The sequence below is a fragment of the Phyllostomus discolor genome, chromosome 4, assembly GCF_004126475.2.
Source record: "Phyllostomus discolor isolate MPI-MPIP mPhyDis1 chromosome 4, mPhyDis1.pri.v3, whole genome shotgun sequence".
NCBI classification, from domain to species: Eukaryota; Metazoa; Chordata; class Mammalia; order Chiroptera; family Phyllostomidae; genus Phyllostomus; species Phyllostomus discolor.
The window spans coordinates 201,645,395-201,670,039 of NC_040906.2; the positions used below are offsets into that span (position 1 = coordinate 201,645,395).

A 24,645-nucleotide genomic window follows, 5' to 3' on the forward strand; every position below is an offset into this window, starting at 1 on the left:
GTTTTTTAAGAAACCTGTCCATTTCGAATCCAGTCCTAATCATTCCTGTTTGAAAAATGCCTCCATCTTAGCCTTCCTTTCAAACAGAAGTCACTCCATCCTCACTTCCTTGTGGTCTAGTGGTGGGTCAGCGTTCTTCGGGTTTGCCAAGCCTTTTATGCCCTTTGCGTCCTTGTGAGGGCTGGGTGTGTCTTTCCCTCTGTAATTGCCTTACGGGTGACAACACGCAGCTTTGGGGCACAAGGCCACGTAGAACAGTGAGTAGGCTCAGAGAAGTTCTCCGGGCAGGGGAAGAGGAAAAGAGGCTTTGGACAGAGGGAAAGGGTATTAATGTTGACTCTCTTCCGTCTTTCTAATGGTGACAGACACCGGCTGTGCAAGGACAGAAGAGGCCCCCTCCTGCATTTCAGCCAGTAAGAAGGGCCTGCTTCCATGGCACAGCCAACACCTCAAACAATAGGCTACACCTCCGTGATCTGTGCTTCCCCATCACTCACCCCTCCTCAGTCTCCAAAAATTAAAGTGACGCTAAAACCAGTTACTTAGGTAAAACATGGCTGTCAGGATTCTGTAGATGATATCAGAAGCCCCAACATACATAAGATTACTTGAAAAAGTTTTGTAAAACAGAAACTCTCACTCAGTAAAATGATGCAAGTTCTGAACTTTTAGAGTACTGAAGTTATTTCTCTTTTTTAACATTTTTTAAAGATTTTATTTATTTATTTTTAGAGAGGGAAGGGAGGGAGATAGAGAGAGAGAAACATTAATGTGTGGCTGCTGGGGGCCGTGGCCTGCAACCCAGGCATGTGCCCTGACTGGGAATGGAACCTGCGACACTTTGGTTTGCAGCCCGTGCTCAATCCAACTGATCTACAGCAGCCAGGGCCAAGTTATTTCTTTGACAGGACACATTCAACACATTCTTCTCATATGTACACAAAATGGCTCTCCCTGTGGAAAGCGGTGTTCAGTTAGCTCAAAAAATTAAACATGGAACAGCCTTATGACCCAGGGACTATATTCCACTTCTGGGAGTATATCTGAAGAAACCCAAAACACTGATTCGAAAGAGTATATATACCCCCGCATTCATTGCACTGCTATTTACAATTATTTACAAGAGCCGAGATCTGGAAGCAGCCCCAGTGTCCATCAGTAGATGAGTGGATGAAAAAGCTGAGGTACATTTACACAATGGAATATTACTCAGAATTAAAAGAAAACCCCCACAACCTAACCTTTTGCGACAGCATGGATGGACCTGGAGAACATTATGCTAAGTGAAATAAGCCAGTCAGAGAAAGACTAATACCATACGATTTCACTCATATGTGGAATCTCATGAACAAAATAAAACAACAAACAAAACAGAAACAGACTCAGAGACACAAAGAGCAGACTGACAAGTGTCAGGAAGGAGGGGGTTGAGGGGCTGGGTGAAAAAGGTGGGGACTGATCACAGGAAAAAAGAACTCATAGACACACACACAGAATGGTGATCACCAGAGGGGGAGGGGCGTGGGAGGAGGTGCAAGACGGGGAAGGGGGATGAACGGTGATGGAAGGAGACTTGACTTGGGGCGGTGAACACACGATACAGTGTACAGATGATGGATTTTAGAACTGGACACCTATAGCCTATATAATTCTATTAACCAATATCACCCTGATAAATTCAGTTTAAATAATGGCTCTCCAGATGTTTTAGGGGACCACTCTGGGACTGTGTCATGGGAGTGAGGAGTTCTGTGTGCACATGGCCTGTCACAGCATTCCCAGGCATGAACCACCAGACCAGACTCAGCCAAGTCCAGCCTCCGAGGGCCGGGTCGGAGCGGCACTGCTGTGCTGTGTTATCGCTGAGCTCCACCCGTCCCGAGCTCCCCCAGCCTGGACTTCTGTCTAGGACTCTGCTGTAGTCCACGAGAGGACCAGCTCTCAGCCATCTGGGGCTGGTAGAAAATGAACCTGTGCTATGTTTTGATAAACCATCTCAGAAAATGAAGCAAGGAAAGCTACTAATCTGTTTTACTCCCAGAGTTCACAGTCAACCCCCAACAGCTTCCTCTGCTGTGTCCCGGGCAGCCATCCATGGACACAGGCAGGAGACACCTTTGCAAATACAATCTGGATTTCTTTAGACCCAACTCAATTTCCTGAGGATGGCATGGAGACAGAAGTTACTTATCTGTTTCTTAATTTATGGCCCAGAGTGCCTCCCCACCTCAAGGAAGGCAGCTGTGCATGAGGCACAATAATTACACAGTGTGCGTTTTTGAGCCTTATGACCTGTCCTAGACTCCCGGCTTCACCGTCTACCCGTAACTGGGGGAAGATCATTCGACTTGAACTTAGATGGCCACATATGGAAAATGGCAAAAAGCAGACAGCAAACACAGAAGACCAACCCATGAGGCTATTGTGAGGAGGCAAGGATATGGCTCATGGAAGCAGTTTATACAATGACAGAGGCATTTAGAGGTCAGAGCTGTTAGCTGCTATTGTCCGAGTCATTCAAAAGAGGTTACAGAATAAACGTCACAAGTTCAGAGCACAAAGGGGGTCATTCCCTTACTTGGAGGTCTGTGTTCCCATTGGTCACTTCTGAATTGGAGAGATGGTGGTCTTTGACAGTAGGTGACACCAGACTTTATCTCTAGTACCAGCCTGAACGCCTCAATGTTGGTCACAAGGATGTAGTCCTGAGAAAAGAGGTCTTTCACCAGCAAAATGCAACCCAGGCTCCATGTGTACGGAACCCACATGGATTTTTAGCCAAGGTGCCAGGGTTGACCTTGACTTTGACCTTGGTTAGTGCCTCCACCAACAATGGAGTTGCAATGTGACCTTGCCTCCTCCTGGGCCACACTCTTTGTTCCCAATCGCCGTAGACTGAACATTTGTGTCCTTCTCAAATTCATATGTTGAGATGCAGGGTGATGGTATTGTGAAGTGAGCCCTTGAGAAGTGGTTACATTTAGACGAGATCAGGAGACCGGAGCCTCCAATAATAGCATCGGTGCCCTTCTAAGAAAAGGGACAGGTCAGGCCACTTTCTCTGGCATGTGAGGGCACACGGGAGGGTGGCCGCCTGCAAGCAAGGAAGAGATTTCTCACTGGAACCCAGCCCTGCTGGTTCCCCGATCTTGGACTTCCAACCTCCAGCACTGTGAGAAATAAGTGTTTGTTGTTGTGAGTCAGCCGGCCTATGGTGTTTTTGGCATGGAGGCCTGAGTTCTCTAAGACAGTCACACTGCATGAGATGACGGAGCTGACCAGAAGCTTCGAACCAACAGGGTAATAATGGAGAAACTTTTCATGCAGGGAATCATGACCATTTTCCAAAAAGAAAACTTTTCTCTCTTAAAAGACAAAGACTGTGACTGACACTTAGAAAACACAATACCTCCTTAACAAAGAGTAGCTATTATTGTCCTGGTTTTTATTTTGTGGTTGTTGTTGCTGCCAAGGTCCTCTTGGATGAACACAGTAACACGTTTTGAAAGAACTATTTCTTCTTACGGAGACGTGTCCTTAATGTGGCTTCCATGTCCAGTTTGAAAGAAGCATAATTATACAATTATATTTCTGGTTAGCCATTATAAGCCTGAGACCAGACTTCGTCAAACATTTTTAGTTCTGAAGACTGGCTTCTTAAAGCCATTATCCTTCACATTAACTATTGCGAAGCTAGATGGCTGGTTTGCAATGTGGCTAAGCCCTGGCCTTGTTTGTGCCTTGTTGTGTTCTAATTATAGTTGATAGCAATTGTGGAACAACCAAATAGAATGATAGAATGGTCACATAAATTGGGAGACACTCATACCACAGAGTACTCCGAAGGCATAGAGTGAAATGAAGTCAGTCAGTAGGTATTGACAGTGAATGTGTTTTAAGCCACGTTAGAACAAAAAAACAAACAAAGGGCACCTCCCTCTCCCTCTGTCTCACACACGCGCACACTCCCCCCTCCATCAGGGTTTGTGTAAAAATAAAATAACACCCTGCACACCGGCATAGGTGAACATGCTCATGCAAATGAATGGAAAAGGTGCAGAACAAGATGCACTCCACTGTTTAACAGCGAGCCCCCTGGGGAGTAAAGTGGTGGTGGTGAGTTTGGGGAGAAAGACGAATGAAGGGCGATTCTTGACTGTTTGGGTATTTTATCTGATTCTTTTGCAGGGAAGCTCTTGTCTTGTATGGTATATGGGATGAATAAGCCAAGATATTAAACATGTCAATCCTGGTCACCTCCCCACAAGGCAGTGGTGGGGCCTGATGGAGGATGAAGTCTTTGGAGATGACGTGGTGAAAGACGAGAAGAACCCGTGTCCCCGGAGAGGCAGGGGCGGCCCCATGCCCCCAGCTCGGCTAGCACAACACGGCCAGTGGTCAGGAGGCGCCATCAATTCCGGGAGCAGCCACGGTGCCAGTGTGAGGGAAAGTGGAAGTGAACAATTTCTCAAGCTAAACAGATTCAATTAAATGTATTTTTCATTCATTAGGAAAAAAAGAGCAGGCCTTCCTTTGTTTCATTAGTATATTTAAGTAGAGTATGGATTTTTGCCTTCCTTGGCCTCTTTGTCTTGTTCCCACTGGCCCAGGCTGTCTTTTTATTTGAATTACCTGTTTATTATATTAGGTTAAGAACCCAAAGGCCATTTTGCATGGGGCACACTATAAATACCCATTAGCGCGATTGTATATTCCTGAGCTGATGAAGGAAGACAATTTATGGAGAAATTGGATTACCTCGGTTTTTCTCTAATCCGTTTTATTAGAGTCTGAAGATTACGTATGCAGTTAAGAATAGGAACCCACTCTTCCGGTGGGCAGCTCCTCTCAGTCCTGTCTGCACGGCTGGCTGTGACATCGGGGCGAACTACCGTGTGGAAGCCCATGCATTTCCTGTCAACCATCTTCCCACGCCCTCCCCACGTATACACACCTATTGCATGCATCATTCTGACAGTTCGCACAAGCAAACTGTCTCAGTTTTTTCAAGCTCTGTCCGCAAATCGAGTGTGATGTAGAATCAATCGTGCCCCTTAGGCAGCAGTTGGAGGGTGTCCATGGTGATGGGGCATCTACACCCCCGGCACCCAGCTTCCTCCACATCTCGTCACTGAGACTTCTTGACCAGTCGTGCCCCCTTCCCTCCTCCCAAAGCAGCCCGTGTTCTAATCTGCCTTCTGCCAAGTGAAGTTCGGCTCTTACTCCAGCGTTCAAAATACCCCTTCCATGTATTACAACTTTCCTGCAGTTTCTTAACGGCGAGCCATCCTTATTATACCTGCTGTTCTTTTGCCTTCTTGAGAAGCCTCCTCCTAGCCACTTCTCTCCCTTCCTCCCCACCTCCTCCTGACTATCTTTAAAAATAAAAGATTGTTAGCAAGAGCTTTTTAAACAGCACCTTCAAATAGAAAGTGCTACCCATGATCCCAAAGAAGCGGCAGGTGTCCCGTTGGCCCGTCTGCATTTTACTTAGAAGGGTTCTAGAACAACGTGGCATGGGAAAAGGGTTAAAGAAAATGGTCTGCAGTGAAAATAACACACAAAACTTTGGTGCATTTTTTTTTTTCTAATTGTAGACTTGTAACATGAGGCTTTTTACAAAAAAAAAATGTATGCTTTTGTGCCAACTGGTGTTTTACTCAGGAGGAGAAAAGCCGCTGTAGTTAACCATTTAGGCTTAAAATCCAGCTCTGAACCCTGATGCTGTTTTCCCCCTTCCTGATATGGAAGAAAACAGTCTGAAAACTGCAGCTTGGTGCTATAATTGCGAAGATGCTGTTAGATAAATATATACTGCTCTGCTCTGCTGTGCTTTAAAAATTATATAGATGCTGACAGTTTAATGGAAGAAGTAGCATTTATATCTCAAAGGCATGTGGGCGGCCCTGACAAATATTAGTTACCTCAGCCTAGTGATAACTGTACTCAAACAAACACAAAGTTGCTTTGAAACAAGAAACTTCTGAAACTTTTTCTCACGCACGCAGACTCTAAGGAAGTGCACCATTAGTGCAATTGTCAGCGTAAACTTTCAGTAGCGTGAAATCTCACATTCTTGGAAGAGCTTCGCTGTGGGGATCAGAGACACATGCTCCCACCCTGACTCCGTGGCCAGCCAGCGGGCGACGTGGGACGGACCACCTCCCACTCCAAGTACGGGAGCTGACTTCCGTTGCCGTTGGTTAGACCCCTCGAGTTGTTCTGTGATGCCACGCTTTGAGCTCCCATTTACCACGATTCCTACCTTTACTCTCAGCTGAATATCTACCCAATATTACCCCAAATTTTTATATTATAAAAGCACTCTATTTTTATGTTCAATTTCTGTGTTTGGAATGAAGATCGATGTCCTCATTTTATAGTTTCGCGTTAACCCTCCCACCAAAACAGCCCTGAACATCCCCCAAATGGCGCCCAGGAATAAATACAATGGCACTGGGCAGGAGGAGGGGGGTATTAAGATTTTGTAGGTCCCTACATGGGCTGTAAGATTTTGTGGGGTCTCTTATAAGAATTTTCTGCTTTATTTGTGGTAAAGTAATTGGATACATTATTTTAATTATAAAATTACCAAACAGTCTTTCTGGTTAAATTAAAAACTGAATTAACCTTAGTAACCTAGAATCTTATAGAGAATTGCACAGAATCCATTTGTTTTTTTGGGGGGGCACATAGGCATTTATTCACTCATTGATTTATTCAAAGTTTATATCTATATATACATATGGAGAGAGAGAGAGAGAGAGAGAGAGAGAAAGAGAGATCTAAAGAAGCCAGGCTCAAAGGAGCATGGAGTCTGCTAGGAGAAATAAAATATTACCTGAGCATGCATGAGGGAAGGAGGTAGATGTTGAGAGAAGGGTGAGGTGTTGTAAGTCTGGTGGGCTTCACATGTCAGTACGGGAGGGCCGGGCGCATTCTCGGTGCTGAATGAATATTCATTGAGTGAATAAGTGAACGAGACACACAGGCCATCATCATCAGGTCACGTGAAAGGTAAGGTTTAGTGTGAGGAAGCCACGTAGCAAGGAGACATGTTCTGAAGTGGATTTCACTTGGGAGACAGCCAGAGGAAAGAAAACATGTAGGGGGGACTGGGAATCCTCATCAACCATAACAAAGCATGGCCGTGGGGCCCGAACACATAAAACAGTAGTGGGTTTGCATGCTTTGTGCCATAGAGTGAATGCTTGCCCTTCAGAATCCGTATGTTGGAACCGATCCCCAAAACGATGGTGTTTGGAGAGGGTGTCTTTGGGAGATGGTGAGGTGAGACAGGTGGAGCCCTCATAAATGGGATTAGTGCCCTTTTAAAGAAAACCTTCTAGACCTCTATATCTATTTTTTCCCTCATTGAGTTGCAAACTGCAAATTGATAAACTTGACTCCCGTTGACTGAAAGACACCAAAGAGCTACCTCGTCCCCTTCTGCTATGGATGCTGGCAATTCCAGCTGGAAGACGGCCATCTGCTGACCAGGAAGCAGGCTCTTGTCAGATGCCGGGTGAGCTAGCGCTTTGACCCTGGACTCCCCAGCACCCAGAACTGGAGAAATCAGTGCCTGTTGTTTCTAAGCCACCCAGTGATGCTATTTTTTGGGGGGGGGGGAGGATCGTAGCCAGATGAAGATGCTTATTAAATTTATTGTGGTACAGAGAAAAGAAGACGGTCTTTAGCACAAGAAGGACCTGGATTCAAAATCACACTCTCGTATTTACTAGCTCTCTGGGCTTCAGGTCTCTCCTTGTATGGACTCTCGTTTTCCTGTTGTGTGGGTCAGGAAGTCCAGCTGAGGGATGTGAACCGATTCACTCAAAGCAACGCTTCTAGTGAGAGTGGAAGCAGGCTGAGCCAGAGTCTGACCGGGCCTCTCACCATCTTCCCACAGTGCCATGGGAGGAGTCTCGTCTATCATGTGTTGTTATGTCATGAAAGGGACCTGAGTTTGAATCCTGGATCCGCCTTTCATTACCCGTGTGTTTTCAGGAAAGTCGCTTTTGTCTTGCTAAGCCTCAGGTTCCTTATCTGAAAAACAGGTGTTTTATTATCTACTTTATCAGGTTGTTGGGAAGATTATAATGATCAACTAAGAAAATGTATGTCGAGAAGCTGTCACTTGGAAGCTCATGACATGATGGCTAATTTTACTCTTCCTAATTGGGGAGGCCCGACTTCAGCGATCTTCCGGTCTGGCACTGCCCTGGTGCTCTGTTAATTAATGCTGCCCCTGAGTGAGTGTCAGGCGAAGAAAGCTTCCACGGTTCAGTGAGCTTGGGGAGGGTGGGGGAAGCGAACCGAATGAGGTTCTCTCCTGCAGAACTTATTTAATAGGCTACAGAATGATGTGAATCTTCTGCCATGGGACTTGCACTAGCATTTCCTAAGTTTATCTGACTCCAGAGTTCTCCCTGGTGGACCGCACCCTATGACTAACATTCCGTAGAACACATACGGAGACATGCTCATCCAACCAGGCATCGGTCTTTGACAGATGAGGAAACTGCAGTCAAAGCGTCAAGCAGACAAGAAGTAGCAGAACCAGAATCGGGACCAGAACCAGGGTCGCCCGATAGCTTGGGTCCCCTTGAGTTACACCTCTTGGGCTCAGCAAGGGTCTCCTTCCTCGCTGCTCTAGGGTCTGCTGCTGGTCTTAGGAGGGTTAAGGCAGGGGACAGAGTTGCTGGAGAGCGCCAAGAAAGGAAGGCAGCCATGGAGGACCTGGTCAGAGAACAAACACGAAAGGACAAAAGGGGGATTTGGGGGTGGAGGACACCACCACGTGAGCAAGCCAGTGAATCCCAGTTACAGCATTTTCGCTGCTCGTTAAGGCCCGGAGTCCATGAGAGGAAGATACTGAATTGTACACTTATGACCAGAGTCTCAAGCCAGAGAGACCAAGGAAAGGCAGCCTGTTAATACTACCGACCACAGCCCCGTCACATAGCCATTTGCAGCCTGTCCATATTTTACTGACATGAGCAATTGCATGTCCTGTAATGGCAATGAAGCAATCAAATTTATGTCTCGTCATCTTTAACAAGATTAGACATAACCCTTCTCATAAATGTAATACTGAATGGAGATTTTTAAGAACATAAGTACAGTTAAGGATCCTTGCGTTTATCCCTCATAGTTAATTAAAATCCTCCCCGAGAATCGGCAGATGATAGATATCAGGGCACTGAGCCTTCGAGTCCGTGAAAGGGTGCGCTAATGATTTCTCTCCATACCTTGCTCGGCTTCAGCTGGGAGTGTGGCTCACAGCTCCTGTACCACAGCGACTTCAGCAGCGCGGCGAAGGGGGTGACGCCGATTCCCGCCGCGATGCACACGCTCACCGGGTAGTGAAACACGTCCGTCAGCGCGGCCCCGAACGGCCCGTCCACTGCCAGCCTGCAATCACAAAGTCCAGCCCGTGCGGCATTCAGGACACCCGGCTCACGACACCCATGCCCTCTGAAACCAGTGCTTTTTGTGGGGTGGGTTTGCGGGGAGTGTGCGCGGGGAAGCCGGCTCTGTGCTGGAGAACGCCCTCTCTGGAGAGCTGGGACAGCATGAAGATGTCGGGGGGCGGGTGGCGGGGGACCCTGTCTCTTGGGGGGTCGACCAGATGCTCAGGCCCAGGTGACAGTGCCTGACCGCTCCAGCTGGAGCTCACGCCTCTTCCATGTGGCATGCTCCTCTCACGGTCTGTAGAAGCGCTTGTTTTGGCTCCTAGCATCGTGAAGCCTGCTGGAAGAAGCCTTTGCTTCCCTTTTATTTCCCTAGCTGCCACCAGAGAAACAAAGCAGAAGCAACAAGGGGGGGGGGCGTTAACAGGTTTATCTGTCCTTCTGTTGATCGGTTTCTCCCCTTTTTTAAAAAAAATTAGGTCTCACTCCTTACTACCACATGTTTATATAATTTTAGCCTAATAGAAGCCATTTGTTTGAAACAGAACACTTTGAGATAATTTGTCAAATATGTGCAGTTCCTAAAACTTGTCATTTTTGATTATGCAAACTCAAAATTTGTAACAATTAGGCCAGGGTGGTATTGAGGTCTCTTGGCTTAGCCAGTTTCTCTTTATTAAGGAGAACGCATGTTCATTGAATAAATATGACTGCCTTTACCAAGGTCCTAAATGTACCGGCTTCTGGGTTCCAGTCTAAGTCTCATGATCGCTTCTCTACCCTGGTTGTTCCTTCTCTTCCTACAACATCCAGTGCCCCATTCTGCCACGGGGCCTTTGCACGTCACAACCCGAGTAATCACGTGGCACACGGGGCCCCAATTTCCGCCCTTGCTTGGGTAACAGTTGCCCTTCCATTAGGTCGTATCCTGCTACCCTGGGGAATATTCTCAGAGCCCTTAGACTAGTTACATCACTTCTTGTATAACTCACAGCACCACGGACCCCTCCTCTGCAGTCCATATCACAGTTGCAATTCCACACTTGCTCTGGGAAGTGTGTGTGAGATTGTTCTGTGTCTGCCTTTGCCCGCTGCCGTGTCCCAGCACCTTGCGCCGCCCCCCCCCCCAGCATGTAGTTGTTCAATGCCAGTTTGTTGACTAAATCGTAGAGGGAATGTTTAAAAGATTTCAGTCAGCAATTTGTATTTAAAAATGCCAACTATTCCAAAAGCACACATTTACATATGAACAAAGATATGCTAATTAAAAGGGTTCTAAGTTATTCATAGCCATTCCCGGAGGGGTGTCTGTGGAAGGCACCCCAGGTTTGGCCCATTTGGGTTTATGATGTGCCATGAAAGTTCAATTGGGTTTGTTTAAAAATATTCCATACGCCAGAGCTCCTAGTAATTCAAATGAACCCTCCGCAAGTTAATCTTAATTAATAAGGCTTTATTACATATTGATATATGGAAATGGAAGAATAAAAATAAAAGGTCATTAACCAGAAAGGGTTAGTGTTTCAGCCTACTGTAGATTATTTCATAAATAATTAGACAAGGGGAACGGAGAGAGAAGAGGTGAACCTCCGTGGATTAACATGCCCTATTGGTAATTGTTTTTATAATTAGTCATATTTGGAATTTATTTGACACTGATTTGAAAAGATAACAATTAAATGCAAAGAAGAATTGTGTTACACAATCCACAGAAATACACAACGCACAAATTTCTTCGCAATTAGGATTGAGCCGGAAGCGGCAGGAGGAAATATCCAGTCCAGCGTGCCTGCTAAGGCAGCGGCCCTGGAGAGGGGGCACTGGCCGGTCCCGGACCAAGGGCGCCTGCCCCATTGGGGGGCCACTCTGGGAACTAGGGAGTTTCTTCTCACATCTCACCGAAATCTGTCTTCTGAGAGCTCCCCGCCTTTGTCTTCTTGAGAAACACATTTCAGGTCTTTTCTCTTCCCTGCATTTCAGGCCTTTAAATAGTCGATTGTAGCTACCATGACACCCTGATTATTCTTTCTGGGCCAAAATATCTTCATTTCTCCAGACCTCTCACGGTCTCGAACTGGCTTCCTTTCCCTAAATTCATTTTTTTGGGGGGTCCCATTATAGTGCTAATCTCTTTTTAAATGAATTTGTTTTTTAAAAAATGTATTGGGGTGGCATTGGTTAATAAAATTATGTGGATTTCAGGTGAATAATTCTACAGTACATACTTGTCAAGTTCACTCAGCTACTTCCTCTTTGATCTGTAAACAGAGAATTTCTAACCGTGCTGCCTAGCAAGCCACTGGCCTTTCCTACTGTTCCTGGTTGCTATGGTTCCCCATCCCCCACCCACCTCACCCTCTTCCTCTCTCGTCTCTTTGACCCCTGACCTTCATTCATCTATATGGTTTCCATATCTAATCATCACTGTCACTGTCATCTCTGTGGTAAGTGACCTTTCTTATTTTGCTAATAATAATAGCTAACTCTTCTTTCATTATGCGTCATGCTGAGGGCTTTACATGGACTGTCACATGTAATCCTAAATAAAGCCTCAGGCACTGTTATGTCGTCTGCATTTTACAGATGGGGAAACTGAGGCACAGCGGTACAGACCTTCTCCGTGATCACATAAGCAGTTGGGCTTTTAACTCAGGCCTTTTAACTATGTATACCCGAAGCAGAGACCTGGCTGGCAAATCAGATGTAGGCGTGGGTCTTGGCAGAGGGACCAGTGGGCTGTGTGTGTGTGTGTGTGTGTGTGTGTGTGCCGACTTCTATTCCTGATTTTAAGAATTTACACTGCATTCTGAATCTTAGAGTTCTGTTACATTGCTTCTTTTCCAAGATAAAAAAAAGTTCTTAATGGAATCGTCAGGTGTTGTCATCTGACTTGGGGCGCTAGTGTGCTTTGATGTCATACCACTTTTTAGTGCTAATGCTTGGAGTGAAAGCGTGTGCTTCTTCCTACCCACGAAACACAACCAAGTCCAGGGCCACATAGTTACAGGTCAGGGTCCCAGTGGAAGGGAGGCAGAAGGGACCATACGCCGATTGGACTCTGTGCCTCAAATGTATTCCAGTGCCGAGTTCGCCACCTGTAAATACTTGTCAAGTGAGCTAAGGCATCCATACTGGGTCCATGTGTTCATTCTTTGTCAGGTAGTTACTCTGTACCCACTATGTGTCAGACCCTGTGCTAGGTACCGGCCACAAAAGAGAACAGACAGCATCCTGCCCCCAGGAAGGTCCACTCCGGGTGTGTCTCTGCCGTGGTCACCACCCAGTTTCTTATGACAGTGGTGCTGCTTGGTAGTTCCTACACCCTCCAAGGACGGCAGGAGAGAGAACCTCCTGATGCTTCTTTTGAAATGGTCAATTCTTTCAAAAATGTCTTCCTTGGCATTTCATGCGTCTGTGTGTGTGCACGTGCCTCTGTCTGTCTGGGGCCCTCAGCACAGGCTCTGTGTGCTAATCAGGCAACCCCGCAGTGAGAGTGGGGATCAGCATCAGGCCAGGGGCTGGTAACTTACACTGTCGTGTGCCCAGGCATCTTTGAACAGGATGCTGTTTTGGATTGAATCGCATCCCCCAGGCTGATATGCGGAAATTGTAACTGCTTAGCACCTTAGAATGCGACCTCATTTGGATACAGGTTTCTTGTTGATATAATTAATCAAGGGAAGATGAGGTCAGACAGCAGGGTGGGCCCTTACTCCGATATGACTTTATCAGGAGAGGTTACGGAAACACAGAGATGCCGTCCCAAGAAGAGAGAACACCATGTGACCACAGAGGCAGGGCCTGGGATGCTGCAGCTGGAGGCCCGGGGAACAAGGTTGCTGGTCAACCACCGGTGGCCCAGCAGCCAGGAGCGGGGAGGGAGGATTCTCCCCTCCAGGTTTCAGAGGGGGCGGGGCCCTGCTGACGGCTAGATTTCGGACAGTGGTCTCCAGAACTGGGAGAGATTACAGTCCAACATGGAGAATCCATTTCCGTTGTTTTAAGTCCCCCAGTCTGTGGCCCTTCATTCCCAAGGAGACCAATCCAGATGGCATCAATGCTTTTCCAATGTCCTTGGACCTACCTTTTGCACATCTTCCTTGCAGCCAAATTAAATCATTTGCTTGCATCGGACCTCCTGACGTCCTAGAGGGTGGGGGCAGTGTTTTGCCGTCTCTGTATTTCCGGTGGGCAGTGGAGGTTAATCGATGCCCGCTGCGGGTACACATGCAGGACTGACTGGCGAGGCTACTACCTTTCTTGACTCTCAGATCATTTTTGTCATTTTATGAGCTTCCATCTGCAATCGTTAGCACTTTCTCTAGTGTAAGGAGCCTGCCAGATAAACTCTGACTGTGAAGTGTGTGTCTTATGAAGACCAAACTTCACAAATACAATGTATAGACCTCAGCCTAACAACAAAAATTTCGCGGGGCAGTCTTAGCCATTTCAGGCAGCCTGTCACCACCCAAGTGGCGTTCGGAGCTGGGAAAGGAGGAGTCTCCTATTCCCTGCATCATGGCCTGCCTTTGTTGAACATTTTTTTAAAGAAGTGTATTTGCTTCTATTGGAAATTTTTTAAATTACAGTTGACCCTTGACCCATGTGGAGCTAGAGGCACTGGCCCCACACAGTGGGAAACCTACCCTTTGACTCCCCCAGAACTTAATGACTGCAGTTTTTCATGTATGTTCTCAAATTTAAAAAAAACAGACTCCAACTAGCCATCTAGAAAAAGGATGATGCTCAATTTGGTAGCATGTTGATGCACTAAAATACCTTATTCTTAAGAATATTCCATGATATAAAAATAAACAGGCATATTTCAACAACAACAACAACAACAACAACAAAAAGAATATTCCAGTGTCCCAGGTTCGATTCCCAGCCAGGGTACATTCCTGGGTTGCAGGCCATAAACCCCAGCAACCGCACATTGATGTCTGTCTGTCTGTCTCTCTCTCTCTCCCTCCCTTCCCTCTCTAAAAATAAATAAATAAAATCTTTAAAAAAAAAGAATATTCCAAGCTATACATAAGAAAGGAATGGGATCTCAACCTTGGCAGGCTCCGAGGCCCCCCGAGGGCCTGTCCGTCAGCGTGGAAGGCCTGGCACAGGGCTCTGGTCCAGTCTCCCGCCGCCCGCACGTGCACGCTGAAGAAGTCCTCCTGCGGGGCGGAGGTGAGGGTGAACGGGTGCCACTCCAGCCGCGATATGGACGGGCACTGGAGCAGGATGTACTGCCCAGGTGCCATGTGGAAGTGCTGCTTTGTCATGTGGAGCTCCAGCACCCCCGACGGATGGCTTACCACCTAAATGGGAACAAGGGGGCTGTTGGTCTTCTTCCTCGGGCCAAGTGCTGAGACAACGGCCATCATCCCCTCAAAAGCTTGCCTTTTTCAAGTCAGGTCTTTGGAGGCATAATTTACGTACACCGTTGTTTGTGAGCCTCCAGACATCTTTTCCGTCACTTTCACATCCGGGCTGACAAACCCAGCAAGAATGAAGTTTATGTCCTTCATAGCGAAGGCTGACATTTGGGCAAGCTGCATCCAGCATGTGACTTCCTGTCTCAAAGGGCCAAGCTTTCCTGAGCAAAGCCAACTGGACCCGAGAAAATACAAGCGCGACCATCATGCATTGTGCTTAGTTGTGCTTAAAGTCACTAAAACAGTCACAGAATTATCTCCGTGTTTTAAAAATGTAGGTTCTATTTTGAATGATCAGAATCGTTTCTCGATCCTTTGTGAATTGGCCCCTGTGTTTGTTCCTTTTAATCGGAAAACAATCTTCCAACTCACTCCGGAATGTTTTGTTTTAGTCGTCTCACCTGGTCTCCTACCTGGGCTGTGAGTTTTAGATATAGAAAGCATCATACAAAATTCTTACCCCTTTTGAAAGAGCTTTGTAACTTGCTGTTTATCAGGGGAAAGGAATTAATTTGCCTTTTTTAGATTCTCCTCTTGTTTTCTGAACTATTGCTCCAGGTCTCCGGCTCTTTTATTGTGGCCAGGGGTATAAGGGAACAAAATCTTGTGTCTAGATTTTGTGACAGTGTTTTTCCACACAAAAGAGAATTTCCCTGCATTTTAATCATCACGTCTGTTGCTCTTCTCCCTCCTGATATTGGTTCTGAATCTGCTGTTAAATTGTCTCCCTAGTAACAGCTTTAGTAGATTTCTAGAAGTTTTACTGTCTAGCTTTTGATACAGCCTCATAGCCTTTGGTGTTAAACTTGAAAACAGCAACACAAAAACAGCTTAAAACAGAAATATGAAGCAATTTCCAGGCCTCTGCTCTCATGAAGACAGTTAAAGAGATATAGTATTCCGTTAATATTGTACTAGCAAGGCGGTATAGGTTTGGTTAGCAGAGAATGTCTTCTTAGGCATTTAAACAACTGGGGGCAAAGTATGTGGTACTTCTCCAGACTCCTAGACAATGTATTCTTGGTCTACCTGCTCACCTCTTCCCCAGTACTAGATAAATACTGGTGCGCTGTGAGTAGGGTTGGCAAGACCGGAAAATGCTACCCTAGAGCAAATGCTACTCGTTCCTCGGAGTTCCTCCAATGTTCTTCCTTTCCGAGTTGAACCCCTCAGCACCCTCCTCTCTCTGGACCTCAGGGTGACTGTTCTCCCTTCTCCTGTTCAGTAATTCTGGGCATGAGTATATGGGCTCGAAAGTGCATGCACATCATTTGCGTGTTTGCAGAAACTGTGCCTTTGTTGTGAAGGAAGTGATTATACGTCAAGTTGCTATGACCAGTGTAAAGCATACTCAGTCCCTTGCCTGTTTCCCCCTGGAGAGACACTGAAGTAAAAATTATACAGCCACTTCGTGAGCGGTCCCATAACCTTTATCAGAATTCTGTGCACTGGCCTGGAGCCCTGATCCCTGCCTTCAGTAAAAATTAGTCACACGAAAAGATGCACAGGATGCAAGCCATTATTAGAACAGAAGATGAGCCTTTAAATTACAGACAGTTCTGCAATAAAAATGGCAAATTAAAAACCTGGGCTAATAAAAAATTTTCATCTACACTCAGGCTTTTATTCCGACATAAAGCTACATGCATACCTTTGTAATGACAACTTCTTGTTGAAATCGCCAGTACCTAATTATTCTTTCACATGCGTACAAGACTACAGGGCCCAACACCCACTTCCAGGCCTGCAGAGAGAGAGGGGAAAAGGACATGAAAATAGAATCCAAATAGTTTCCATTTGAACCAAATCAATACATAACATGATGGAGTTTAGACATTTTCCTTTAACTTTGGGCCAGTCGTCAACAACAAAGATGTCTCCTTGTATTAAATACTAGAACGTTCAATTATTCCTTGAAGTCTACAAGCTTATTTAAGAGATTAAACTCTTCTGTATTGGCTTTTATGCTTACTTGATCAATGGTACCTTTATGTAATTAGAAATAATTGAATTTGCAGAGAAATAAGGAAGCAGATTGATGTTTATGCTACATATGATAGGGTCATAAATGCTCCCAAACTCAGCCAAAGTCAAAGGCTTACAAAGCTACATTACTGAGCCAACACAGGACATGGGAAATTAAATAAAAACATTTTGAAGAGTAATTTTGGGGGCGAGCAATGCATCACAATTTGGGGGCCTGCCTGAAGAAACATCCCTTCCCACATATATATGCACGTGCATGCACAGCCAATATTATCTGTAATAAAACATAAAGTTTATTTCTCAGCACTTTAAATCCATGTTTACAGAATCGGAATGAACGCCTCAACAACTGTCTGGATACCTGCGGCAGTGGACATTTCCATTTTCCCTGAAGCCCCTCCTGTGATAACCTGCCCTGAGTTTAAACTGCGTGGTCGTTTGACTAGCAGGCTATTCCTGTATCAGGGGTCGGTTACAACATCAGGTGTCTTCTTTCCCTGAAGTCAAAACAATAAAGCTACAATTTCTGAAGGTTTCTCCTAGGTCTGATACCAAACAAGCCCACAGGGCATACGACACGGTCTTTATTTTACAGAAAAGCAAACTGAGGCTCAGCAAGATCAAATTGTCCATGGCCACACCTGCCGTAAGATGCACAGTAAAGATGTGAGCCCCAGTGTGCCGGACCACCCGAACAGTGCTCTTTTTAGGACCCGGGGGGCCTCCCTTGAGCATTTCCAGGTAATCATGCTCTTCCTGTCCAACAGCAACATTGGTACTGACACTTGTTTTACAAAACATCCGAGACATTAATTCATTCAATTCCAGGATGTTAAGGGTTCTTGGAAATCTAGTCTGATTTTGCACTTATAGAATTAAAAACCAGACGTTCTGGGAATGGGCATGAGTTGCCTAGGGAGACAGGTCCAGATCGCAGACAGCCAGGACTGTAACTCAACGCATTTCACAATTTCCCTAAATTCCCTCCCTGGCGTTCTAAATCCAGCACAATCTTATCCTAGTACACTTACTATCTTAGGAGCAGGGAGGGTGTTGGTGAAACCCTCGCTGGTTGACTCGCTGTCTCATTACTCCTTCGTCCCTCACCTGCCATCCCAGTCCCTCTTTTCTGCTGACAAGTCACCAGCCCTTCCGCATTACTTTTTACTCCTGTTGTCTTTCTTGTTGTTTTCAGTTCTTTTTTGTTTGTTTCTGGGTGTGTTGGCATGGCACCTCTTCTCAGCCACACCCGCCCTCTCTGCTTTTTCCCTGAGAGTCTCTTGTTTACCTGAACAAGGCTTGATTTATGCAGGCAGCACCAAGCCATTTGACCCACTTATTCTTTTCTGCCTCAGTGGGGTTCAGTGACGTGTTCAGAATGGCAGGGAGACTAAAACCTTTGTCCACTTATGCGGTGCAGCCGTGATGACGAGCGGAGTAGGGGAGGGGAAGACAGGAAGGGGTGGGCGTGAAGGATGGGGTTGCACCAAGGGAATGACTCTGGAGGTAGCTTATGCTCAAATGAATGAAAAATGGTATGGAGAATTGGTCTGGATATTTACAGAAATGATAGCAAGAATACAATTCTTTCTATATAAACTTAGAGAAACATTTGCACAAACACTCACATAGCCTCTATGTATTTTTTTTTTTTTTACAAATAATCTTCCGCGCACATTTTAGAAAGTTTTAGACATCGCAGACTAGATTGGGGTGGTGTGGAATCAGTCACGGTCCCTGATTTTTCCATGTTGATAAAATGGAATGGATTAGTTTCCTTTGTACGGCTCGTCAGGAAGGAGAATGTAAGCTATTAATCCTCAGCCCGATCTCTACTCTAGTATATAAATTGCTTCAGGAGGAGAAAGCCCGATTTAGTTGCACGGTGATAGCCCCAGAGCCTCCGGAACTCAGGGAGTGAGGGCGAGGTATGGCCAGAGGGGAGTCTCAGAGGATGATCCTAGCGGCCATGGCCGATGCAGACAGGGTGAGGGGAGACACGGAGGGCGTGGATCAAAGCAAGAAGGGCAGGTGGGAGGTAGGACCTGAGCCGGGTCTCAGCAGACCTGCTTTTGGTCTCGGGGTTGCCATCCATAACCCTGTGCCTTCAGGCACATCTGGAGCCTTTTATGTTCAAAGTTTCTGTTTGGGAAAATGTGTTGGAAGAAATGATTATTTTGGGTTCTCTCCAAGCTCTTCCATGTTTTCGCTTTATTCACAGAGATAAATATAATGTCAGGGACCTGTGCTCACAGAGATCAGTGGAAAGCTGACCCAGTGAGGGCTGGGAGGAGGCCAGAGATTCCGAATGAATGCCGAGGGCCACAGAGATGAAATTTCATGGCCACGGAGTTAGAAGCTCTGGTTTCTTCTTGTGGCTTGGTACAGAACGTGCTTTGTGACCGTAGGTAAGAAATTAAAACTTTTTGGGGCATCTTTTTCTCTATCTCTTAAATAAAGGGACCCAGCTATTTAGCATTTATGTTCCTTTAATGCTAAAATAGTCTGTGGATTTGTTTCTTCTCCAAAAAAAAAAATGCTCAGAAAGTCACTGTACAGCGAGTATTTGATGATAGAAATAAAATCACATTGATTTAAAAGCTGCAGTAATGAAACTTGTTTCCTCCACTTTCGCTCCTGGTTTTTCATTCCTACCAGAAAATAAGAACATGCTGGCTTTGGTTTTATTTTATGTGTGTGCTTGTGAATGGCCTCTTTTTTTTTTTTTTAAGACAATAACATTTCCAGGGGCAGGACCATGTCTGTGAAGCCTGCCTCTAGCGCAAGTCCAAACGTATAATAGCCACTTGGAGGACATTTGCTGAATTGACTCTACCTCAGTTAAAACTCTCCCTGCATTGTTGATGGCATTCCCTAATAATTTAAAAAGCACCAGCCTTTTATCATTATGCTCATCCTCATCACTATCATTATGTATTATTACTTTTTGATGCTATAGGTCAGTGCGATAAGGTGCTTCTTTGGCTAAGGACCGGACATCTTTTGAGAATGGTTTGTGTGCACAATTCTAGATCCTGGAGTCTTGCATGTGTTGGTGCGTTTCAGGATGAAAGGGGCAGTGAGACAAGTCAGGGAGAAGGGACTGCAGTGTATAATTGGTTCCTTTGATCAGTTCCGTTTCTAAGAGATGGAGTACAAAGCCTTCTCTGTCCTAACAGGGGGAGGGGTGTAGCCCTGATGGGGAATTGTAACATTCGGTTGATAAAAGCGCCATGAAAATGCACTGAGCTAAGGGAGGCAAGAGGAAGGGGTGAAGCCCCACCAAGACTGGGTGCACGCGGTGCGGCGAAGCGCCGGGGCCCTTCCTCGTCCTTGGGATGCCTCCCAGATTCAGTGTCTGTCCGACATCAGAGAGAATATTGTACATCCAGCCAAGCGGTAATTGCACAGCCCACACACACTTTGAATTAGGATCCATTAAAAATAATGGCAAAGAGTGACAACATGAGTTTGGGTGTGCAAGGAGGTGTAGCAGGCGGGAGCTAGAGAGATGGGTAAGTTCTCCCTTTTAATGATAATTAATGTCGGCATCTGCTGCTGCCGGGAGCAGGCGCTGGTCTGTATTCATGAGGTGTAGGAGGGTATTGATTTTTTTATGGAGACGCTGTAGCTGAAAATTTTAGAGAGGCATTCATGTTCCCCATTAATATGCAGGCCGGGTACTGGCTACTGATAGTTGAGTTTAAGACAGAGACAATCTATACTGGCCATTAAAGGAGCCACAGTCTTATGGGCACATCTATTCAGGTTCACCCTGCTTTAAACATTCTTCCTGGCAGTTTCACCTTAAAATCCAGTGCTTAATTTAATATATTTGAGGAGTTTAGAAAAAAGGTGATTATTTTATTCTTCAAAAGTTGATGGCTTAATTTCCTAAATCTTGTGATTTATGTTCTGTAACATACCATACACCCATTTTTTTATGACATCTTTTTTTGGCACTTGTTTTTTTCTAGTTTTAATCTCTTGGCTCCCCCCTCCCCCTGCCCACACCATCCAGCTGTTCCAAATTTTGTGTTGTTCCAAGATACCCCAAGAAAACCAAAAAAGTTATTTCTACTTATTATCTATTTACTTATGCCATCGGTGGAAATCATTACGGCACACCCTGGAAATCTTACATTTGAGATCTTGTGGGCACTATCCTCTACTCTAATTAAGTCTCTTTTCGGCTTCTATTGTCATTATTTCAGTTATGGGAACTTAATTAAAACAGGAAGTAAATGCATTGAACACCCCCCCGCCTTTTTTTTTTTCTTTCCCAAATGCTATAGAAAGAAGAAAGGCAAGCTTAGAAAGAGGGCATGTTCTCATTTGGTTGTTGCTTAATGTTCGCTTGAGGAGCGATGCCATTAATTCTCAGAATGGAGAAGGCGGACAGGGAGCTGAGCTTGCTGAAAACAGGGGGTGGAGAGCCGCGCGGCTTCCTAATTCCTCCAGAGACATTACCGTGCCTGCAGTGGCATGAATTCCCACAATATCAGACACTCGCATTTAAATGTAAGCAGGAGAACACATTTCAAAACAGACAGAGTGCTTTTGGCAGGAAACCTCTTTCAAAATTATCCATAACTCGATTTCTCCATTAGCACACTTAATAAAGACTTGGCGTTGTCTGGTGGTGACATGGGCTGCTCTTTCTGCAAACGTATAACACTCTAGTGATTTTAACCACGGCGACAGCTATTTTTCAGAGCGATTGGGTTCATCCTTACCGACGGCTCCTTGCCTGAAAATTGAGGCGCGGGGCACTGGGCGGCTGCCTGCCATTCCGCATAGCGGTCTCTGCAGAAGGTGACGTTGTGGACCAAGAGGCTTTCGGGAGTTTGGCCTCGAACGATGCGACTTGCCATTAAAAACAAAACAAAACGCCAACGTTTAAAATCGATTTTGTGCAGTCTTGTGATACCACAGATATATATTCTACCGTGGGCTCTAGAATGACGCTTCCAGCGTCTCGCAACAGGCTGTCACCCCTTCATTTCCCTTAGCATCTTTCAAGATGGGGACTGAAGAAGCTTCAAGTAACTTTGAAGATCCCAGAAAAGGAGTGCCTCTCTGTGGTATCCTGTGTTAAATGGAAAGTGTCTGCATTAGAGAATTTATAATGAGGGGAAATTGTTTGAACACATCCTTTTGTAGACTGTTGAATTTAATTAGGTCACATCTTGTCCTGATTGCTGATTTGGGCTAATTGGCTAACTTTGTACTATTTGGGTCTTTTGAAGATTTATTTAACTTCTACCCTTCTTGGTTTGTTTCCGAGCACCTAGAAGTTTTCAAGTGAAGAAGTCAAAAGCAGTGCCTTGAATAAGGATGCTTTTCCCCCCTGGGGACCACCGGCAGGCTTAGTGTTTGATGTGGTCGAAAGAGGTCAGTGTGAGGTGCCTCTTCAGGACTACATCGGTGAATTTGAGAGTGAGAAATGGGACCGGGCTCTGTGAACGGAGCACTGGATCGAGAGTCCTGTGATCCTTCTGTGTTGTATCTGTCACAAATGCAGAACTAACTGACCTTGGATTAGTAGCTTTGGTACAAGTTCCTCAGTTTGTGCTCCTTAGTGCCCAGGCTGCAGAGCATGACAGTGAGGCCGTGTAATGTGGGAGTTGCTTAGTCCCTAAGTGTTAATGAATAAAATACCTTGCTTTGTTTGTGGGAAACATGGTGCTCACAGACTGAGCAACTTGAGCATCACATAGGCTCCTGTGCTGGGCAGCCTGTGGGGTACCAAGGGCCCCTCTGCATCACGGGGCATGGGGGAGGGAGCAGCCATGCCTCTGGAATCAGCCAGAACTGGCCTCTTGGCCTCTGTCCCAGTCTGTTGAGGGAAGCCATCCAAACTTGATAACATCCCTTTGAGTTAGATGAGCACAACTGCCTCTGAATCTCCCATCCGATGCCCAGATACAGGAAGGGCGAATGATAAATGGGAGCCAGAGGAGGAAAAGAATCTGTAAATTTTAACACCTTCCTGCTCACACGGTAGGCAACATTCCCTGCATGGTCTAAAGCAGCCTCAGGACTTGCCACGCATGCAGTATCTTTTTAAAAATTTTAAATTTTTAATGTCTTCATCTATGCCACCCCCTAATAGGAAGATTAGTGGGCTTTAACACATTCCAATAATCCTACTTTACTTGGAATTTGCAAATTACTTTTTGCTGTAAACAGTAGCTGTAAAATACTTCAAGCTGAGAAGATTAAATGAGGCCCTTATCCTAAAATAAGCCTTTCAACTAAGTTAAAGTGACGAAAAATTCCATCTTATGAAATGTGGTATTTGGGTATTAAAAAATATCTCCAATGGAGCACTGCCCACTGAAATCTTCTCGTTCTTAGACAATGTGCCAGGATGTGGACGCAGGGGCAGCGGGGTGGGGGTGGTGGCGCATGCATAATTCCTGGGAAGAGGCTTCTAGACTCAGGTGGCTTAGGAAGAGCCTCTCAGAGGTCCTGCAGGAGTTGACACCTGGTATTGGGAGACACATCCAAGGAGAAAGGAGGGACTGACAGTCTCTGGTGTGAAACCCTTTGGGATGGCCTCCCCTTCAAGATATGAGTCGTCAGGGTAAGGGGTGATCACACACTGAGAGGAGTCAGTTGCAAATATTTTGAAGCTAAAAGGAACTAGAAAGCCCTAGCCAGGCAGCAGCAGCAGCAACGCGAACTTGGCTGACTGGATTCCTAAGGGTCGGCAGAGGGTTGGGCAGCCGGTAGGGTACAGTGCGCCCCCAGGGGCAAGTCTGCCTTCCTCAATGTTTGTGTGTCAGACGGGCCATGGATAGTGGACGGTGGGGGAGGCCTTCGGCATAGGAGGCACAGCAGTAGAAGTGTGGCCCCCTCCTAGGACTCGGGGCTGAGACGGAAGGAGCATCTAGTGTGAGGGCGGCCAGTGGGTGGAGGCAGTGACTGCTGATGGGCAGGTCCAGGAGAGCCAGCCTGGGGCCCCAAAGCCCCTCAGTCACCGTGCCATGCCATCCCCGCAGCTGTGTGCTATTCCTTCCAGATCTGGGCAGTGCAGGGCCCACCTCAGGGACCAGGCCCCTCACCACTCAGCAGCTGCAATGAGGGGAGATCAAGGTGCAGGAGAGGGTTTCTTCTGGTGCAGGATGCAGAGCTGCTTCAAGCCATGCGTGGTGTTTGCAGCATCACAACCACATTCTGGCGCGGGCTGAGGAGGAACGTTTAGGTCTCAGAAGTGAAGACCCATTTCTCAGGGCTTGTTAGCGGTAAAGGTTTAGTTGTCTGAAGACTGGCATCCTAGGCCTGACGCTGCCATTTATTTGTCATGGGGCCTTGAGCAAACCAGCGAACCCACTGAGCATCTTATTCCTTCCTCCTGATGGATGAAAGGAGGGAAAGAGAAAGCGCTGTCTCTTTTGGACAGGACAGTTCTCGGGGTCAAACTGATCACGTGTATGGGTGTGCTTTGCAAATTGTGAAATGGGGAAAAAAGGCACCGATTTGTGAAATAATTAATATGGGACAAATTACTTGACAGACACCAATTTGTTAATTGGTCCAAAACTATGTTGTTAATGTCTACACAGTTGAACACATTATATCGGGGAGTGTTGTACTCCAGGTACTATTCTAGCTTCTTGATGAAGAGCACTAACAGTATCACATAGGTACTGAATGCCAGAACAGCATTTATGGGATGTTTGAGCAACAAGGATGTATGAGGTCAGTCGGGAAACTGGCGTCCAGAGAATGTAAAGGGCCGGTCAGATGGGACACCTCCTATATTACCCCCTCCTGTATGGTCTCCTGGCGGATGGCTTTGGTCGAGCAGG

General features: G+C 46.0%; 1 protein-coding gene across 1 annotated transcript in view; it reads right to left on the minus strand.

Annotated features, from left to right (window-relative positions):
* NOX3 (NADPH oxidase 3) overlaps positions 1 to 24,645 on the minus strand; it is a 56,713-nt gene that overhangs the window by 16,520 nt on the left and 15,548 nt on the right. The window contains exons 7-10 of the mRNA XM_028510789.2: positions 21,565 to 21,694; positions 16,494 to 16,586; positions 14,472 to 14,725; positions 9,252 to 9,414 (exon numbers count right to left, since the gene is read on the minus strand). Of these exons, the coding sequence (XP_028366590.1) occupies positions 9,252 to 9,414; positions 14,472 to 14,725; positions 16,494 to 16,586; positions 21,565 to 21,694 (640 nt within the window). The remainder of the gene's footprint in view (positions 1 to 9,251; positions 9,415 to 14,471; positions 14,726 to 16,493; positions 16,587 to 21,564; positions 21,695 to 24,645) is intronic.